Below are 19198 nucleotides of genomic sequence, written 5' to 3'. Positions count from 1 at the left end.
ATTGTTTAAATTCTGAAAATATTTTTTTGGGAATTTAAAGTGTAGAGTTCTACTGTTTGGGTTTGCTCGTTTTCCAACACTGTTGCTAACTGAATGGCGCAATTTGCTTAAAAAATCTGAACATGCCACCAAAACGAACCAAAAAAGCAACGGTAAAGTGATAATATTGTTTTTTAACTGTTTAAAGCATTATTTAAACGTATTCCAGGAGCCTGCAGCTCAAGAGGATGAGGCCAAAGAGCTTGATCCCTCGCAACCGGTGCTCTACGTAGAGCACTGCCGATCCTGACGCGTATTTCGTCGTCGGGCGGAGGAGCTGCACGCCGCTCTGCAGGATCGTGGTCTCCAACAGCTTCAACTCCGGCTGAATGCATCTGGAGCACCACGGCGCGGCGCCTTCGAGTTGAGTTTGCAGAAGGAAGGTGGGGGAAACGGGGAGCAGGTGGCGCTTTGGTCTGGTTTAAAGCGAGGACCACCGCGTGCTCTCAAGATTCCCAGTGTAGATGAGGTGTACGATCGAATCACAGGGATCTTGGGTGGGAATCAGGAGGCCACTGGATTGCCTAACGAACAGGATTCATCGAAAATTGATTTGGAGCAGGTTAAGGTTGCCGAAACTGAAAAGGAGCAGAAATCCGAGGTTTTGGCCAAGGAGAAGAGATCAAAAACCGAATCAAAAACAACTGAGGTTGGTAAAACCTAAAGTATTTGCAGAAAATTAACTAATTAATTAATTAACAAATCCAGAAAAAAAAGGCACCTTCAAAGGATTTGGACAAGAACAAAACGGCAACCGACTCAAAGAAGATTACGGCAAGCAAATCCCAAAAAGATCTGAAATCTGAGGAACTATCCGAGGAGGAGCAATCTAAAATCAATACAAAGGAGTCGGAGGTAATGAAAAACATCAAAGAAATTAAAATGTAGTTTATTATTAACTTAATGATTTTATCAACAGGAGGATGAACAATCTAAAACAAAGATTGCCGCAAAATCCCAGAAGAAGCCGACAAAGACAGCCAAATCGAAGGAAGAACATGGTGAAGAGCAGCCCCAAGGCAGCCAGAAACGCAAACGAAGCACCAGATCCTCCACAGATGAATCTTCAAGCACCTCCAAACGCAAAAAGTAGTTGTTCCCGAGAAATCCCGCCAGCAATAGAGCCTGATGATCGATGATTGGCAAATCCTCTCGGGGAACCAATCATTGAGAATGCCTTTGCCTTTGCTGGATGGACTTTTTTTTGGTAAAAGGATGAAAGAAAACACTGGTTGCAAAATTGTTATTACAAAATATATTAAAACATCTTAGAAACCTATTTCCATTTTTTTTTTGCCTTCTCTTGTGGTATTTTGTCTGATTTTTAACTCTCACTTGTTAAAATTTTGTGGACTTTGATTTACCAAATTTACATTTTGATCGTGTTTTTTTGCTTCGTTAAAATTTTTTTTCGTTTTGCAGCTCAGCTTAAGAATTATGATCCTAGAAAAAATTTTGGTTTACGAAAGTGTTTTTTTCTATATGCTAGAGATACCCTACCACTTGCCTAAAAATATTACAATTTGAATTGTCACCTTTTTAACTAAAATTTCGGTTATTTAAAAAAAAATTGAATATAATATGGTGGGGAGGGGAGATAGATAAAGTAGATTATAGAGAACATGCAGCAACAGAAACCGAGAGATTGCGAATAGGTGGATAGCTCGTCCAAAAAGCGGACTTGCTTTAAGTATAGTCGCTAAGATAATGCATGTTAATATATATAATTCCTGTACACTCATATATATAATGTACAATATAGGATATAGATTGGGGAACTTCTGTAAAGAAAACTCTTAAAACTTGATTCAGGATAATCTAAGAGATTTTACAAATTTTGGTTTATGCTGTTTCAAAAGGATTTAGGGATCTTTTAAAACCTCTTTTAAATTTTTGGCATGATTTAGTTTAATATACAATTTTTCTTCCCTAACAAAATTTGATTAAACTCCATAACTGCTTCTACAACTTTAAAATACAGATTAAAATGATTAAATGACATTGCTAATTGAAAAATGTTCCGTTTAGTAAAACAGTTGATTTTCGAAATGTTACATAAGAAGTTTCTAGTACAGTTTTCTTGTACAGAAGTTCCCAAATCTTTTTGTAGTTCAAAAACAACAATCAATTGGCTATGGGAACGTAAAGTTAAGAGAGGCGAAACGTTGGAATTGTATTGGCTACGGCCTGGTGCGCTGTCCTTTTCGTGATCCCGATCCTAATCCTGTTTCTGTTCCTGGTCCACAATGTTTTTGATTCGTTTCGTAATATTTTTTTTTTTTTTTTTTCCTTTTTGGAGCAACAGTAATCAACTAAGGCTTATAAACTATTTTTAAATTAGGTGCGAAAAGTAGATCGATCGATAGGCGAGAGAAAACAATACGAAAACAGGGGGATTGATTGAATACACGACGAATTAGTTTTTCTGAAAGATCGGTTACAGATACTTCCGATAGTTGCGCAGATGAGCGTTTGCGTCCTCGACCACGCCCACCGCAGCAGCAGCGCTCTCGAAGGATGGCGGTTCGATGCCCATGCCAGGAATTGTCGGATCGCACGCGGCTCCAACGGCGCCCGCCGGTCCCTTGGTTCGTCGACGGCCGCGAGTTCCTGCTCCCCGAGAGCGTCGGCTATTTGCCGCAGCTCCTGCCGCTCCACCTGCTCCGCCGCCGGATCCCGAAACGCCAGCCAATCCCGCTCCCAGACTGCTGCTGAGGATTCCGCCGACCGAGACCGTTCCGCCATTGCTGCCCGGCACACTCTCACCGGATTCGATCGCCTCTAGCGAGGCGTCCAGCGCCGCATCTGTCGTCGTGATGCGCGACCTGGCCGCGGCACTGCGTCGCCTCGAGCTGGAGCCAGCGCCAGAGTTGCCGCCACCGCTGGCGCCTCCACCACCGCCGCCGCCGCCGGAGTCTCCGCCTCGTTTGCCCGGTCGCCGCTTGCGTCGTTTCTTGTTGCCGTAGCGCGGATCGTAGTCGTACTCATCGTCTGCCGGCGACTTGGGCTCCTCCAGCGAGTCCACATCGTTCATGTCCATGTCATCGTAGAACCAGTCCTTGGGCAGCTGCTCCTCCTTGACGGCCTGCTGCTGCTGGTGGTGCTGTTGTATCTGCTGATGCGCCTGCTGCTGCTGTTGGCTGTCCTTGCTGTCGGAGGTATCACCGCCGGCGGCGCCCAGCGAGCTAGACTCCTCCAGGCTGAAGGCCCCATTGAAATCGTGTGCCGTATCGCCGCTGTGCAGAGAACCCAGCACCGCCGGCGCAGCTCCGCCGCCAGTGAGCATATTGAGCGTCAGCGAGGAGCTGCTCGCCAGGCTGTTGCCGCCGGGGATGGAGGCCGCGCCGCTGTTCAGGCTGCTCAGTCCCAAATTGGCGCCGCTGGCCACCAGAGCCTCGTGCTCCTTGCGCAGCGCCTGGAAGGGACGCTCCGGAAAGCGACTGTGGAATATGGAAATTCAGTGTCAGAAGAAATAGTCTTGGAATTTATAAGCGATCTGGTGGCATGAGTACTTCAAAATAAAAATATTTCTTTCTGAAATTGATAAGCCAGAAAAGTAAAGAAGCAAGTTTATTTATCAATTTCCTGTGTTTGGACTTCCCTAAATAAAACATACAATTTTTTCTGTTTGTGGTCTGTTTCTAAAACTGATGCGTACTTGGAACTTTCTGGAATACTAAAAGATATAAAATGTATTCCCTAAGATAACCTATTTGTATGTAATAAACGATAGAAACATATTGAACAGTACTGAGGCTACGGGTAACCTTAGATTTTCTTTGTTATAACTTGATTCCCTGGAACCAATGAGCAATCCTCACCTGTACATCTTGTTCAAGTACTGACGACGGCTCTTTCGCCAGCGGGCAGCTGGATAGGTGTAGATCTGGCCCTGCTTGAAGCCGGGCATCCGCTGGCGCTTGTCCAGGAATAGCTGCGAGTGGTTCTGGGCGACGCCCGTCTGCGGATCAAGAAAGGGCAGCCGGAGGCGCCGCTCGATGCACAGCCGCGTGTTGAAGTTTGCACTGTACTCGATCGTCTCCCGGTAGCTGACGTCCTTGAGAAAGCTCTCAATCTTGGCCAGATTGGGCATCGAAACGATCTGGATGTCCACCGCGGATGACATGATGGCTGATCTTACTCCTGATCCTGATCCCAATCCCGAACTCGATTCTGACCCAGATCCCACTGTTGGCTGACCACACAATCCACGCAAGCTGTGCTGCTAATCCATCCCAGAATCTGTGCTTTTTCCGCTTGCCCTGTTGCTTATCGCATTCGTTTTTTCCAGTGTGTTCTGTTTCTTATCGCTTTTCGCTGCCTGTATTTTTTTTCTTCTTGTTTCTTTTTCTTCCTCGAACACTCTCACACACACACACACGCAGCGCTCTCTATAGATGTGACCCCGCGACAGGGGGAGTGGCAGCGTGGGCGGCAGTGGGCGTGACAAGGGGGCGATAAGGGCACTTGCGATCTGCGGCCGGATTTTCCTATTGTAATTGATCAAAAAAGTTAACGTCGATTTTCTTGCTCCGAGTTGCGTTTCGTTCGGTGTGCCCGTATCCACTTGGCCTATAAATTCCAGTGAAAAGTGCGTCTGACATTTGGGGGGAAACGGTCATGCTGGCTAGCAATAGGGATGACCGATAATCGATAACGGCGAATCAGTTACTTCAAAGTATTTAGATTTGAATATACGATTTTAAAATCCTTGCAGAGGGTATTTCCCCCTTTCCTTTTTTGCCAATTGATTGGAAATCTCACACATTTTTTGGGCCTAAAGCTTGGTTTTGGTTCGCATTACTTTTTAACTGATTCAAAAAAAATGATTTTATTTTAATTATTCTTTTGATTATCTGTATTTTAAATATATTTTATTTATAAGAAAAAAAAAAGGAATTGCTGAGTTACTATTTTAAATATGGTCGCTAGTTTTTTGCAAGAAAAGTAATAATCAAAGCGACTATTTGGATTTCCTTTTGCTGGGCTTGCTTCTAATCCTCGATGCAGGACTCCTCTGCTCGGCAGGACTGCGATAGGTGCCATGCAGTTTGTCCAGCAGGCCGAGCACCCCGTAGTTGTAGTTGAATCTGCAAGAGGAGGAGGAGAGTTAGCATAATAGTTATGTAAGGGAGCGAGGAACACCTGGCCTGGTGGTACCCACTTGGCATGGTGGTAGTCGTGGAACCGCACCGATCCCGCCGACCAGGGAAAGCTGTAGCCCGTGTGATCGCTCATCGAGTTGACGATGGCCAGGGCGAAGATGACGTAGGCCAGGGCGACATGGGTGCCCAGGATCGCAATGGAGGTGGCCACCGGCAGCAGATTGGCCACCACATGCTCCACCGGATGGGCATACAGGGTAATGGCCGCAATCGGTGCCGTCCACTCGTGGTGCTTCTTGTGGACATGCTTGTACACCGATCTGTGGTGCAGCAGGCGGTGGGCGTAGTAGAACATGATCTCCTCCAGAACCACAAAGACGGCCAGATCCCGGAGAGCCCTCCTGAAGGTGGGCAGCACCCGAATATCGCCGCTGTTCTCCGTCCTGTAAACCAGCTCATAAACCGCCCAGCAAGCCAGGAAGTTAACCACCGTCAGATTGAGGAGCACCACCTTGACGGCATTCCAGAGTTTGGCCAAGTCCACTGGCTCATTTTGACCCGGTTGGATCTTGTATTTGCGCAGGAAGCGCGGACGGTTCGTGATGTCCATCAGGGTGAAGATGCCCGCATAGAGCCAATACACCACGAAGATGACGACCGTGCTGCCCCCCACCCACAGTCTCCACGGATCTTCACCCACGATGTCCAACAGCGCAGTCCAGCGATCCTGCAGGAAATCCCCGGACCGAGTCCAACCAGCCAGCAAGGTGTCCATTGTGGTCAAGTTCTGGGCGAAAACTAATTGCCGCGGTTCACTTACCACTCTCTAAAGTTGCTTCTTCGATCCCGCGATGCCCTACACAAAGTGGCTTTCATGGGTTCAGGTAAATTCATATTCATATGATCATCTATATAAAGCAAATATACATAATGGGATATTACGAACTATAAAACTGTTTCATATCATTAGAGAAATGTATGGCAAAAAAACTTATCAAAAATAATATAAGTATACAAAAACTAATGAAGTTTTATAAAATTAATGGGATATATTTTAAAAGTGCAATTCAGTTCAAACTTTAGAAATGCCATGCAGTAGCTCATCAGAAGGATCAGTTAGTCCAAGCTATAACTTTCTGCCCCCTCAGAATTCTTTACGATTAAATTATATATATGAGAGTGAAGGCTGATTAGCATTACGTTCGAATTTAGAAATCTAGTCAGCTTATCAATTCCTTCGCCGTCGATGGCAGATTAATGCCAAGCATTACTATTGTACCAAGATAAGGCGTAAGTCTATATATAGGTTACGGTTTGCTGTTTAGAGTTTTCGTAAATCTCACTGATTCAAAGTTCAAGCCCCGGGGGAGATTAATATGCAAGTTCTGAAAGCAAACTTTCGTGCCAAAAAAAGAAACAATCAGAAATCTTTTTTAGTGGTCAAGACATCTTATCTTTTTTTTTTAGCAGGTGGTCCGATTTTAATAAAATTTTGGTGCAGTAGGAGAAAATATCTTGAACTATATAGGAGATTGTAGATTATAGGAGATTGTAAGAAATGTAGGAATTGAAAAACTAAACTAAGCACCCCAAAAAGTAGGCAACAAAATAAATTCATACAAATATATCCATTGAAAGGCTTTAGCTTATCTCTTTGATTTATTGTTTTTATTTTCCATCTTTGTATATTTGACTTAAACTGGGTTCTTAGTTCTCTTTCGGTTTGGTTTTCGTTTCATTTACTTTGGTTTATGTTATCCGACTTTACAACAATTCACTTGCTTTTGGAGACCTTTGTATGCCTTGAACGCCTTCAGTTTCGCTTTGCTAGTTAATTAATTAATTGTATAATTATATAGTTATGTGTATTGAAGCACAGATATTCGAACTGGATCGTGTTGAAATAAGCCAGAATAGCTAACTGATCGATAAAGGACCCGGCGAAACCGCCCAAGAAAATGACAATGAATTGTAAAATTCACATAAAGTAATTGTCGCATACACATCTGGGTATTTATCTCATATAATCTAATGCTTAAGCAGATTTATAAATATTGCCTCGTTTATTGGATTGTTTTCTGTCTGTCTGTGGATGCGTTCGATCTTTTTTTTTGTTTTTCGACTGGTTCCCTTTTTTAAAATGTCTCAATTTTTGTATGTTGCGCTCTTTTGGTTGTGGTTTATAAGGTTGAAAAGGCACTGCTGCATTCAAACTTTTCCATTTTAGCCCCCGGATCGTAACCCCTTAGTCTCATTTGGTAATTTTACGTTTAAATATAATTTAATTTAGATTCTCCGTCTAGTGCTTATGCCTTAAATTCCAACCGAATGCCTGCACAGTTTCGCGTATTTCACATAACTCTAAGCGTTTCAGAAGGACTTCCCCAAGCCGAAGTATCTGTATCTTTGTATCTGTATCTTTGTATCTGTATCTGTTTCTGTATCTGTATCTGTATCTGTATCTGTACGTGACGTGTTTGCATTATTTGTGTGTGAACAAGTTCTTAACATCTAGTTACTTACAAAATCTCCATCTAGGCGACAAATCCGACTCTTTTCTTTTGAATTTTTTTGCTCTTTTTGTTTTCATTGGTTTATTATTTTTATATTTTAACCTAGATTGATTTAAATCTTTTGTGCAATTTTCGTTTTAAAAAGTTTTCAAGCAGTTTTGGTTAAAAATAATATCATTTCTTGTTTGTTTTAGTGTGTTCGAAGTTTGAAATGACTTTTTTAAATCACCGGACAACAATTTAGGTCTAAATTTATGAATTTAAATCAGTAAAAGTTGAAAATTGGTATTTTTGGATGTTTTGAAACCTGTCCAGCTTTCACAAGAATTTTTAAAGTAGATTCAATTGCTAAACTATCTGAACCTAATAATAGCTATGTGTATATTTAAATCATTTATCTAACCACGGAAGCTCAACAAACATTTTTACTTGAATAGAAATGGGATATAGATAATGATTTACTTTGGTTGGTTTTCTTTGTAATACTGATTGATGAAAAAATGGTAAGTTTTATTGATCTATTGTCAGAACTCTTGGTTATTGTTATATTTAAGTTCAACGTCTGTCCTCAGCGCCTTTCATTCAGTTTAAAATTTCACAAAACATTTATGGCCTATTCTATAATCTTAAAATTAACCGACTTCTTGAACTGCTTTCTCATTTCAAACTAATTTAACAAATTAGAATTTGATTTTAAAACTTAAAAACATTTTTGTTAAGCTTGTCTAAGAATTTGATTTTACTCTGTAGGTTCAAAAAATGTTTAAAATTCATAGAAATGAAACAATCTAATGAAAGTAAACAATCTAATGAAACTAAACAATCTAATGAAACTTTACAATAATGGTTTAAGGAATGTTTTAAAATGTTTTGCCTTGCAAAAATCTAAAGAACCTTTTGGTCCTGCAAACGAAACTAAAAGTTAACCGACCGTAGATTTGCCTCATCTATCTTCTTTCCGGGGCTTTCTTCCATCAGACTAAGAAGCGTGCTGCCGGCTCCCAAACATTTCTCCACTGTTCGTTTAAAAGCTTATTCCTAAAGGAGAACCTTGAGCTACAACAACAACTACTAAATGACACTGGCGATTGCAACGACCACGCCCACTATTATTCAAGCTGTCCACGACGATGGCTGCGATGTCCGGCGCGCTGATGGCGCTGCTGGCGATGATGGTTCCTGGCCTCCGCCTCCGCCTCCGTTTCCGTGTCGCTCTCGTTATCCCGACTCTGAGCTGGCTGGTGCTGCTGCTGCTGCTGCTGCTGGTTGTGGTGGAGGTGGAGGTGATGCTGCTGCTGCTGGTGCTCCTCCTCCTCCTCATCGTCGTCGTCGTCGATGGCATCTTCATCGTGCTCGTTGAGCAGCAGAGGACTGTCGTCACCCAGTCGATTCGGCGGCAGGGCACTGCCCGGAGTCGTGGGCGCCGATCTGGTGATCCAACCCTTGCGGGCCACTCGCCCGCGGTTCACAAAGAAGCTGGCTCCACTGACCACGCTGCTCACCGGACTCTTCAGCACACATCGCTGGGCACCCGAGCCGGATCCCGATCCCCCGATGGCCGCCATCGGGATGTACAGAGCCTTGTTCGGCTGCGCTTTGCCGCCGGATGCAAAGAACTTTTTACTGCGGCCGGTGGTGCCGGTGGTGGTGCTGGTGGTGCTGCTGCTGTTGGTTCCAATGCCGCTGCCGCCGGAAATCGATGCGGACGCGGATGTGGTTAGGATGGGCTGCAGCATCTGCTGCGAGTTCGATGGCGTCGACAGGGTGTGCTGCAGCCGCGGCTTCGCTCCCTGGCCGCCGAGGAGCAGCTGCTCGTAGCTGACGCCCGCCTGCAGCTGGCGGATCTGGTCGAGAATCTCGCGCACCTCGCCCGTCGGACTGGTCGCCTGTGGCGGCGATCCCGGCGTCCCAATGTTGGCCAGACTGCTCACCCCGGACACCTGGGTGGAGGGTGGACAGCAGTTCTCCAGGCTGTGCAGCGGATTCGGCTGGATGCAGCCGTTGCTGTAGATCACCGGTCCCGATCCCGATCCCCCGGAGGCTCCTCCTCCGCCGACGGTGCCACCGGCCAGTGACTCACCCAGGCCGCCCATCGCCAGGCTGTTCAGCGAGGCGGCCTGCGTCGCCGCTCCACTTTCCGCGCCCTGCGAGGCGCCTCCAGCTCCTCCACTCTCGGGCAGCATTCCTGCAACACGAATGTAATTACTATTTAGTTTTCATTTTGAATTTGTTTAAAGAAGTTTAAAAACAAGGAAGACAATAAGAAATCTCTGATACATATGATTAGTTGTTTAAATAGATATTCTTGCTTTGATTTCCTTGCTTTGAGGAACAGGATCTGTAATCTATAATCCATATACTATCTATATTAGGATACCCACCTGCCACACAACTGTTGTTCACGAAGATGTCGCTGAGACTGCTGCTGCTGTTCGCCATGTACCGGAAGTGCTGATCGCTCTGCGACTGGAGGTAGCCCACGCCCACGCCCACGCCCACGCCCACGCCCACACCCACTCCAACGCCCACTCCCTCCTCGTGCGAGGCATGCAACCGGGTGCTGTAGAGCGCCCCACCACCGGGGGCACTGCCCAGGGCAACGGTGGCATAGTGCTGCGCCTGCTGGGCCGAGGGCATCAGTCGCGGCTGGTAGACATCCGGCTCCACCAGCTGGGAGGCCGATCGCGGCATGGCGTAGTGCACCGAGGCCAGCGGAGCACTGGCCGCCACCTGGTGCGGCGCCTGGGCCTGCTCCATGGACCGCAGGTGGCTGCTGTGGCCGTGTCCATGGGCATGGGCGTGCGCCACATAGTGGTGCAGTCCCAGCTCCGGACTGGCTGCCCGGGAATACGGTGGCGGCACCAGGGTGTTGGCCTCGTTCGCGTTGCAAATGAAGCTGGAGCTCAGCGAGTCCACGGTGCTGGCCGCACTGAGGGATCCCCCGGCCGCCGGGCGGACAATGTAGTTCCGGAAGTACTGGACCATCAGGTAGCTGGAGCTGCCGTTGCCCTTGCCATTACCCGAGTCGCTGTTGCAGGTGAAGACGAGCGGGTACAGATCCGGTTTGGAGGTGACCTACAAAACGGGAATCAAATATTTAATATCGCTGTCAGAAGATATATACTGAATGAATGCAATATTATGATTCAGTAAAAGCTGGTTTGAATCATTTGTGTTACTACTATTTACCATTTAGAAACCGATTTGATGGGGTTGTGGATTGCTTACCTCCGTGTAAGGTGGTGGCGGATGATGGAACGAGTTGCAGCGACTATATTGCGGGGGCGCGTAGCAGGAGCCGGCGGAGTCGCCCTCGGATTGGGTGTGATGCTCGTTGAATCCCCAGCCACACAGAGTCCTTCGTTTCTTCCATAGCGAATAGGCACACAGGATGGCCAGGATAATGGCCACAACCACGCACCTTAGGAGAAAAAAATGAATTGGATTAATAAATATTTCATACGATATAACCAAAACATAATTATTGAATTGATTTTTCAGCTTAATTTCTGTTTTTTATTTTATTTTATTTGGCTAAGAACAAGTTGTTAAATGGCACCAATTATTTTTATAAATAACCGAAGGTTTTTTTTCATTAATATTTATAAACTAAATAAAATGCATTGAAGTTGCAGCGGAAACCCGGATCGAAAGTTAAGTAGCTGATAAATCCTTCGTGTAAATTGGCGGATCGTTTACTGCTCCGTTTGCAGCTGGCGCGACTGAATGAAGAAGCCCATTTGACCGGATTCGGATTCGGATTGGGATTCGAATGCGGATCCACATCCGGATGCCGATGCCACCGATACGTTTACAGATACGTATAGGAAGACGGACACGGATCCGTGTCCTGCTGTGGCCGTAATCGAATTCCGACTGAAATTTGTTTGCCTTTTCGGCGGCCGAGAGATGGGATTATATGAGCAGGGTGGCGGCGGGCGGGTTCCGTTTGTGTCTCATTAGTTGGCATTGCCATTTTCCACGGCCCCCCAAGGGTGGCGGTATGAGTGGGGCTCGGGGGACGGGGGCGGTGGTAGGGGGTAGGGGAACTGAGGGGCTTGGGGACTATATACACAGCTTGCATAAGCCTCTCGACTTGACTTGACTTTTGACTTGACGCAACCTCGGCGCTGGGCGCCACCTTTGCTGCCAATAATAATAATATCTCGCATGGCACACAATGCCAATCAGCTGGAAGTCCGACCCGAAAAGCCCACGACCCCAAGCCCACCATTCCCCACAACCGCCCCCTCCCTCGGCTGAACGGCCTTGCAGTCGACCTCCGGGGAATCCCCAAAAAAAAAATCAACGAAAAAGCAAATGCAACCATGACCATGGCCATAGAGATACTATCGTTGTAATAAATCACTCTTACTTAAGTTAAAACAATTAGATTCCAAAACTATTTGGAGTGCCAATAAAATGTTTAGCTATTCGAAGTTTCGGTTTTCAGCAAATAAATAAATTAGAGATGACCTTAAGCTTTTTGAAACCTCTTTCAAAAATGACTTTATATCTGATATACTTGTTGTAAATTAATGAGAGTGTTGTTCTCCACAAATAATTTACTTACCAAAAGAACCAGTGGGTGGCGAAAAACAAGTTGAGAACGTGGGAGTCCGAGGGCGGTGGCAGGGGGCGTGGCCCGCCCTGGTACGGCGGACAACAGCCCTGCGTGCAACAGCCCTGGCTGCAGCCCTCACAAAATCTAGCCGTCACCTAAAAAATAATAAATAAATAATTTATAATTTATAAATTTAAAGTTCTGTTTAATGGAACAAATGAATCAAACAATTTTTTACAAGTGGTCAAGTAAAAATATTTTATTTGTGGTTATTGTTATTGCTGTCTATTTCTGATGTTAATGCCAATTTAATAGATATTCTTTCTGTGCAGCAATTAGTTTTCTGTCACAGCGGTTAATGGGCAGGGCATGGCTAATAAAAATGTCATTGTCAATATCGCTGGGCCCCACAAAATAAACAAAACAAACCACACCTCACCATAATACAGTTAAAGAAAAGAGAATTTTTGATAAAAAAAAAAATAATAAGGTGAAAATAATGAATGGGAAATTTTTAAAGGATTTTTAAAAGCATTTAAAAAGGCACAATTTTTAGTAGTTTATAGTGAGCCCCAATTGTATTATGCCATTGTTTTTTTGTTTATATTACTTTGAGTGTTTTGCAATGCGAAAAAAGCGGAAATGTTTAATGCATTTATTGCCGTTGGGAATGCAAACGCAATCAAATTAAAATGCACAGGTGCATGCAACATTGATGTGATTGCGTTTATTTATGGAATCAGTTTTAAGGTAAAAACATATAAAGTAACTTTTGTATTTAACAGGTATTTAAATAAATGCTTTTTTACTTATTTGAAGTGAGTGCTGTTTTGCATAATTTAATCATCAAGCTTTAATCATTGAATACTATTAAAAGCCCACTTTTTATATGGCAGATAACAATACAATTTCACGATCTTTTTGAGAACTAGGGTAAATATGCTTAAGAATTAAACGAAATTAAAAATTTTAAGAAGTAATATATAAGTAAACTCCATCAAGTTACTTTCTAGGTTCGTTTCTAGGGTTAAATATACTAACTAGCCCTACATTTGTTGTTGTTTTTGTGTTTACTTTGTGTGCTTGCAACATTGATGAACGGTACTCACGTTCGCTGGGAGCAGCGAGAAGAGGAGGACAAAGGAGAGCAGGAGCCACTGCAGCACGGCCGCGTGAGAGGGAAAGGGATGGAACCACATGGTTTTCTGCCTCAGTCGCAGTCGCTGCCCAAGCTGGCGCCAAATGTCCTGGGGAGCAGGGGGCGGAGGTGTGTGTTTGCCTCTCCCCTTATTTTCGTTTTTCTTTTTTTGCAGCCTCCGTTTTGTTTTTGGCCCTCGTGTGTGATTTGTTCCTGCCTTTTGTTTTGTTTTCCTATCTATTTTTTCTATTTTTTGCTGTTGATACTTTTGCAGTTCCGTTATTTGTGCCACATGCTGTTGTTGTCCTTGTTGTTGTTGTTGTTGTGGTTGCACTCACACAACAGCGCTTTGTTTTGTCCTTGACAGACGCCAAATGCAATTTAGCGTAGCATGCTTTTGTGCGTTGCGATTGTTGTTGCTGCTGCTGCAGAGAAGAGAGAATTTGTTGCTTACTAAATGTTTTATTATTTATTTTATTACACACACACAGTCACTCAAGAGAGCACCAGCTCACACACATACACAGTCAGCTCGACGACGCCAAAGAAAATTTTCTTTTCGTGTGACGCCACTCTTTTTCTTGCCGTTTATAACTTAATTTTAAAACACAGGACAGTAAAACAACCAAAATATTACAAATGTGCAAGTAATGCCCTTGTATTTGCCGTTAAACCGAAGTTTTTGAGGCATATAGAAAACAACAACAACAGCAGTAGCAGCAGGATATGCGGAAGGCGGGGGTTAGGTGGAAAACGGGGGTGGTGAAATGCGAATCACAGTGCAAAGCGGAATTCACCGTTAGCCTCGGACGTGGGAGCGCGCACAGCAACAACTGAGCGAAAAAACGGTAACAAAGGAGCCAGCAGCATTTTAACTGTCAGCCAGGACTGCCACCCATCGAGAAAAATGACAAAAAAAATCTCTTGGGGCTTGAAATCCTTTACAGAGATTAAAATATAAATAAAAATCTACTATACATTCTTCGGTGTTGATTCTGAAGTCAAATAGTTTTCCTGAAATAAAAAGATCCTTTTAAAAACTTCTACAACCCAAAAACTTATAATATATAGCCTAATAGTATGCATTGAAATTTTTTATTCGCCCTGGCAACCCCAACAGCTGACAATGTTTTTCTAGCGGGTAGCGGAGAGATAAACCACAAAGCGCATGAGCTCTTGGCGCGCGGTTTTTTAAATCCAGGCTTAATTATTATTTTTTATATGTAAAATTTAATTTAAGGTTTTAATAAAAAATTAGTGGCCATAAGAGTGTATGCAATTGAATTAAACGGCTATTAAACGTGAGCAAAAATAATAACTTACACTTAGATTATGAGAAACTTAAAGCTATTTCACTTTAAAGAATGAGGCGATGCTCTTAGTTCCCTTGGCTCCCTTGGCCAGAGCCTTTTCTTTGGCGGTCAGCGAGCGCTCCTTCAGCGGAACCGGAGTTGGTGATGTTATACTCGAATTGGGATCATGATCGCTGTCCACCAGACCGCTGCTCTTCAGTTTAGCGGTAACATCGCTGTCGTTCAGCTTGATTTTCTTGGATTCGCTGCCCTCGTCCTTGCCCGCCTTTGACTTTCGTTTTTGGGCAGCTGCCTTCTCTTCGACAATCGCCTGAATCTCGCTGGGAATTTGCAGATATCTTGTTAGCAGATCATGCAGATCGACATCCAAATAGCGACCCACAACATCGCAGGCCATACGTGTGTAGTCCATTTCGTTGGTGGTGTTTTCTGTCTCCAACTTTTCGCTGCGCACGAAATTCTGTGATTGAGCACTGTGCCCGCAGTGGATTTGTTTTTCCTTTAAGACTGCTGCCACCTGGCGCGTTTTTAGAGCCAGCCAGGCCAACGTTCGTTCTTGGTTGTACTTGTAGAACTTCTGGTCACCAATACTCTTTACATCCGCCACGCACTTAAGACTGTCTGAATTCAGGAACTCGGTGAGCAGGCGACTTGTGTTGGCCTCTTCCACGGCAATGTTGTCCAGCGACATTGCTCCTGGTAAATAAAGGTAAATAAAATTATTGTGATTGAAATAAATGCTTAAATGAGACAACTAATTAGTCAACTATGTCGTACTTTGGCCACAGTGTTTTCGGAGGTGATGGAGGGCCAGAAGCGTTGGATCCGTTGGGGAGGTCATGTAGATCCTGCCATTGGAGCAGACCTCGCTGTTTACCAGCCAGCTGCGACGAGGTTCCGCGTATTCTAGCAGCTCCATCATCTGGCCATCGGGACGGGTAACGAACATGGCATCCTTTCCCTGTCCCGGGTGGAAGAACCTCTCCAGTCGGAGGCGATTATCGTCGGAATCGTTAGGCAGCAGTTCTTTGGACACGAACAAGACTTTTTTCAGAGCCGTGACTGTGGTCTTCTTGCCAGATCCCTCTGCATCCGGATCTGGTTTTGGCTTACTCATTCGCGTTCCCTTTTTGCTCATGTTACCCCGTAAAATTTGCAAACGTGAATTGAATGTAAACAACAAATGAGCAGAACTTTCCCGCTTTTGGTAGCGATCACTATATGTCGATAAATTAATTCGATAAGCAGACCAAGCAATCAGTATTTCAACAAGAAGGTGTTTTAGTGATTTTAAATTTTCCGTAATTATTTATATGTTAATAAATTTGTATTTAATTATATTTGTAATTGGTGTCCTTTATTTGGGCCCCTAAAATAAAGGTTTAATTTTTAAATTATAAGATTTTAAATGTTACCTCTCAATTAAATAGACTTTGTTTAAGAACTTTGGTCACACTAACTAGGTGTTTTCAAATGATGAAATTGTTGTCTACGAATAATCAACAAAATGAGCGTAGATATAGCTAGCACGATCAAGTTTCGGGACATATGTGACCTGTTCGAAAAGCTAAAGGCCACCAAAAAGGTGGTCAACAAGGAGGAGATCCTCAAGAGCTACTACGAGTCCTTCTGCCGACATCGGGAATCCTTTCGCCAGCAAACCGGGTTGACCGATGACCAGCCGGAGAGTGGAGCAAGTAGCTTCTATTCCGTATTGCGACTTCTGCTTCCGGGGGCAGACACGGGTCGCGATACCTACGGACTACAAATCACGGCACTGGGCAGGCTCTACATTCGGGTTCTCCAGCTGCCCGTCGATTGTAAGTGGGCGCTCTACCGAACTGTTTGGTTTTTTGTCTTCTTAATGGATTCTCTTTGTTTTCCTTTCAGCCAGCGATGCCATCAACTTGCAACATCGAACTGCAAATATGTACCGGGACTATGGCGATGTTGTCTATGCCGTACTCAAGCCGAGGTGCTTCAATCCACCCAGCGATTTGCGGCTGAAGCACATCCACGAGATGCTGGACACCATTGCCAATGAAGACACGGAAGGTAAGTAGGGGCTCTGAACACAACCTTAATGTCAACACAATTTGTAAATTGTGTAATTCCAGTCAAGAAGCAGCAGCTCATCCGGTTCACGGAGCAGGCTTCACCCGAGGAGCAGAAATGGCTAATCCGTCTGCTGCTAAAAAGCCTTGGTCTAGGTATCGGGGAGCAGAAGATTTTCGGGGTGCTGCACCCCAAAGCGCAGGATATCTACCAGCGCTGCTCCGACCTGGGACATGTGTGCAATCTGCTGGCGGACAAACCTAGCGATTTAGACACCAGCACGGATAGCAAGGCAGCGGTGAAGTTCGTCAACCTGAATGCCGTCATCCGGCCATTCCATCAGATAAGGCCAATGCTGTGCGAACGATTTCCGGGTGATATCCAGGAGCTGATGCAGTCGGATGTGCTCTATCTGGAGACCAAAATGGATGGTGAGCGGTTCCAGCTGCACATCGACAAGGGACGCTTCATGTACATCTCTCGGAATGGCGTTGATTACACCCGGAACTTTGGCGACAGCTACGATCGCGGCACTTTGACACCGAAGTTGAGGGGCCTGCTGCCGCTCGGATTGCAGTCCATTATCCTTGATGGCGAGATGATGGTGTGGGACACAAACCAAAAGCGCTTTCGCGAAAAGGGCGAGAACACAGACGTAAAGAGTCTGAAGCCGGAGGGCAGCTGGCAGCCCTGCTTCGTGATCTACGATCTGCTGTACTTTAATGGCCAGAGTCTGTTGGATCACACATATATCCACCGAGCCTACAAGCTGCAGAAAATGATTGTGGAGCAACCCGGCGTGCTACAGTTAATGCGTGCTCGAAAGATCGGCTCCGTCGAGGAGTTCAACGAACTGTTCCAGAAGGCTCTCGATTCCCATGCCGAGGGCATTGTGCTGAAGAAGCAGGGATCTAAGTATCAACCTGGCGTGCGATTGGGCGGTGGCTGGTACAAGGACAAGGCCGATGTGAGTACTGTTTATCTAGTTCCTCCTATCCTTACTCATGTATTGTTTTCCCCAGTACATCAAGGGCTTGATCACGGAGTTTGATGTGCTGATTATTGGCGCTTTTTACAATCGCAAGCGCACCTTTGTGGAATCCTTTTTGCTGGGCGTTCTCCAGCCAGCGCCGCCGGGTAGCACCACTCGCCCCGAGGTCTTCAGCATCGGTGTGGTGACCAACAATACGAAACAACGCGGAGTTCTGAATCACACACTAAAGCCACATTGGCATGATGTTGTGAAGGAGCCGCCGCCATTGTGGTTTCACTACAAGGAGACTGAACGTGCCGGATGTCCCGATCTGTGGATCGATCCACAAAACTCAATCATACTACAGGTGAAGGCCGCGGATTTGACTCCGAACGCGGCATTTTTCACCCGCAAATCACTGCACTTTGCGCGCACCGAAATGAAGCGCGATGACAAGTCCTGGAACGATTGCATGACACTCCAGGAGTTCAATGATCTCTGCGGAGGTGGCACGGCCATCAAGAAGCTTAACAAGCGGCAGCTGCGAATGGAGGATGTGACGACCAAGCGCAAGCAGATGCGAATGACTCCTTCGGAGAGAAGTCGCCTGGCATTGGCGGTCTACGAAAAGCGCTGCGGCGTGGATCCCTCCACGAGCAGCTCCAAACTGTTCGATGGCCTGAGCTTCTGCATTCTGAGTGGAGCGGCTGGGCGGCAGAGTAAGAAGCAGTTGCAAGAGCTGGCCGCCACAAACGGTGGCTCCATCGTTGAGAATCCGCTGCCCAATGATCCCACTTGCTTTTGCATTGCCGGCGATGAGACGTTTCTGGTCAAGCGGCTCATTCTGCAGGAGCCGCGTACCTGTGACATTGTGCGCATGGATTGGCTGCTAAGGGTCTGCCAGAAGCAGGCGCTCGAGCTGCGGCCCAAGGATCTAATGGCGGCCACCAAGCCACTGCAAGAGCAACTGGCCGAGTGCTTCGATGGGTGGGGCGATAGCTACAACAAGGATATTGAAAGCATCGATGAGTTGAAGGAACTGCTCCAGGACATTGAATTGGTGGATGAGGATTTAGCAGTGGCCTCCACATCTGAACTTAATGCTCTGGAGGATCAACTGCTGAAGGGGAGGAAAAGCCTTAACATTTTCCGTGATTTCCACGCTTTATTTTACAATCCGCAGGGCGATGAATTGAGCAAGATTCTGTTTCTGCAAAACGGCGGCAAGTTGGTCGACGAATCCGATCCGCAATTGAATCTGGGATTCCGCTGCATGTCCGCGGACCTGGATAAAGATCACTTTGAGAACTGGCTGCAAAACCAATCCAACTTGGGTGCAGAAAAGGTTTTAAACTCTGCCTGGATTCATCAATCAGTGCAAAAGGGTGTGCTCGTGCCCATGCAATCTTTTATCTAGTCGTTACATTTTTTAAAGATTTATAATTATATTTATAGATACTATTTTTGGTATAGCTAATAAATTGTTAATATATCTTAC

The 19198-nt window shown here is 45.3% G+C and overlaps 6 protein-coding genes across 12 annotated transcripts; 2 read left to right on the top strand and 4 right to left on the bottom strand.

Moving 5' to 3' along the window:
* The first annotated feature begins 33 nt into the window (after positions 1–33).
* On the top strand, positions 34–1318 carry LOC108097653 (selenoprotein BthD). Its single transcript, XM_017200083.1, has 4 exons — positions 34–152; positions 209–688; positions 748–894; positions 959–1318. Exons 1-4 carry the CDS (start codon positions 123–125, stop codon positions 1130–1132), a joined length of 831 nt encoding a protein of 276 aa, XP_017055572.1. The 5' UTR covers positions 34–122; the 3' UTR covers positions 1133–1318.
* On the bottom strand, positions 1280–4632 carry LOC108097652 (AT-rich interactive domain-containing protein 1B). The gene is made up of 2 exons (XM_017200082.2): positions 3861–4632; positions 1280–3479 (listed from the first exon to the last, which is right to left on the bottom strand). Exons 1-2 carry the CDS (start codon positions 4163–4165, stop codon positions 2477–2479), a joined length of 1308 nt encoding a protein of 435 aa, XP_017055571.1. The 5' UTR covers positions 4166–4632; the 3' UTR covers positions 1280–2476.
* Positions 4633–4931: 299 nt separating this feature from the next.
* On the bottom strand, positions 4932–5926 carry LOC108097457 (fatty acid hydroxylase domain-containing protein 2). The gene is made up of 2 exons (XM_017199729.1): positions 5204–5926; positions 4932–5129 (listed from the first exon to the last, which is right to left on the bottom strand). Exons 1-2 carry the CDS (start codon positions 5917–5919, stop codon positions 5003–5005), a joined length of 843 nt encoding a protein of 280 aa, XP_017055218.1. The 5' UTR covers positions 5920–5926; the 3' UTR covers positions 4932–5002.
* An 876-nt stretch (positions 5927–6802) lies between these two features.
* Positions 6803–14219, bottom strand: LOC108097760. Of its 7 annotated transcripts, none has more exons than XM_017200277.1 (6): positions 14157–14219; positions 13331–13784; positions 12231–12376; positions 10886–11078; positions 10039–10732; positions 6803–9842 (listed from the first exon to the last, which is right to left on the bottom strand). In XM_017200277.1, the coding sequence occupies exons 2-6, from the start codon at positions 13418–13420 to the stop codon at positions 8767–8769; spliced, it is 2199 nt and encodes a 732-aa protein (XP_017055766.1). In that variant the 5' UTR covers positions 13421–13784; positions 14157–14219; the 3' UTR covers positions 6803–8766. The 7 variants fall into 7 exon arrangements, with proteins under 7 accessions (XP_017055766.1, XP_017055767.1, XP_017055768.1 ...); XM_017200278.1 differs by having other exon boundaries at positions 14138–14182; XM_017200279.1 differs by having other exon boundaries at positions 13331–13781; positions 14157–14179.
* A 221-nt stretch (positions 14220–14440) lies between these two features.
* On the bottom strand, positions 14441–15879 carry LOC108097801 (ribonuclease H2 subunit B). The gene is made up of 2 exons (XM_017200332.2): positions 15450–15879; positions 14441–15368 (listed from the first exon to the last, which is right to left on the bottom strand). Exons 1-2 carry the CDS (start codon positions 15808–15810, stop codon positions 14707–14709), a joined length of 1023 nt encoding a protein of 340 aa, XP_017055821.1. The 5' UTR covers positions 15811–15879; the 3' UTR covers positions 14441–14706.
* A 248-nt stretch (positions 15880–16127) lies between these two features.
* Positions 16128–19197, top strand: LOC108097770 (DNA ligase 4). Its single transcript, XM_017200296.1, has 4 exons — positions 16128–16492; positions 16563–16727; positions 16790–17694; positions 17750–19197. The coding sequence occupies exons 1-4, from the start codon at positions 16180–16182 to the stop codon at positions 19115–19117; spliced, it is 2751 nt and encodes a 916-aa protein (XP_017055785.1). The 5' UTR covers positions 16128–16179; the 3' UTR covers positions 19118–19197.
* The last annotated feature ends 1 nt before the right edge of the window (position 19198 follows it).

The sequence above is a fragment of the Drosophila ficusphila genome, unplaced genomic scaffold (assembly GCF_018152265.1).
Source record: "Drosophila ficusphila isolate 14025-0441.05 unplaced genomic scaffold, ASM1815226v1 contig_197, whole genome shotgun sequence".
NCBI lineage: Eukaryota > Metazoa > Arthropoda > Insecta > Diptera > Drosophilidae > Drosophila > Drosophila ficusphila.
The sequence above is the reverse complement of the archived record's forward strand: the minus strand, read 5'-3'. Positions and strand labels throughout refer to the sequence as shown.

Bases quoted from the DNA above. Each gene is read 5' to 3' on its own strand.
- LOC108097760 (XM_017200277.1), bottom strand. From the start codon at position 13,420: ATGTGGTTCCATCCCTTTCCCTCTCACGCGGCCGTGCTGCAGTGGCTC. The intron at 12,377-13,330 runs GTGAGTACCGTT...ATTATTTTTTAG, and splicing joins TCTCGCTGCTCCCAGCGAAC to GTGACGGCTAGATTTTGTGA. The intron at 9,843-10,038 runs GTGGGTATCCTA...TTCGTGTTGCAG, and splicing joins GAACAACAGTTGTGTGGCAG to GAATGCTGCCCGAGAGTGGA.
- LOC108097801 (XM_017200332.2), bottom strand. From the start codon at position 15,810: ATGAGCAAAAAGGGAACGCGAATGAGTAAGCCAAAACCAGATCCGGAT. The intron at 15,369-15,449 runs GTACGACATAGT...TTTATTTACCAG, and splicing joins CCGAAAACACTGTGGCCAAA to GAGCAATGTCGCTGGACAAC.
- LOC108097652 (XM_017200082.2), bottom strand. From the start codon at position 4,165: ATGTCATCCGCGGTGGACATCCAGATCGTTTCGATGCCCAATCTGGCC. The intron at 3,480-3,860 runs GTGAGGATTGCT...CATATTCCACAG, and splicing joins TACTTGAACAAGATGTACAG to TCGCTTTCCGGAGCGTCCCT.
- LOC108097770 (XM_017200296.1), top strand. From the start codon at position 16,180: ATGAGCGTAGATATAGCTAGCACGATCAAGTTTCGGGACATATGTGAC. The intron at 16,493-16,562 runs GTAAGTGGGCGC...TTTTCCTTTCAG, and splicing joins TCTCCAGCTGCCCGTCGATT to CCAGCGATGCCATCAACTTG. The intron at 16,728-16,789 runs GTAAGTAGGGGC...GTGTAATTCCAG, and splicing joins TGCCAATGAAGACACGGAAG to TCAAGAAGCAGCAGCTCATC.
- LOC108097457 (XM_017199729.1), bottom strand. From the start codon at position 5,919: ATGGACACCTTGCTGGCTGGTTGGACTCGGTCCGGGGATTTCCTGCAG. The intron at 5,130-5,203 runs GTGGGTACCACC...CTCCTCTTGCAG, and splicing joins CACGACTACCACCATGCCAA to ATTCAACTACAACTACGGGG.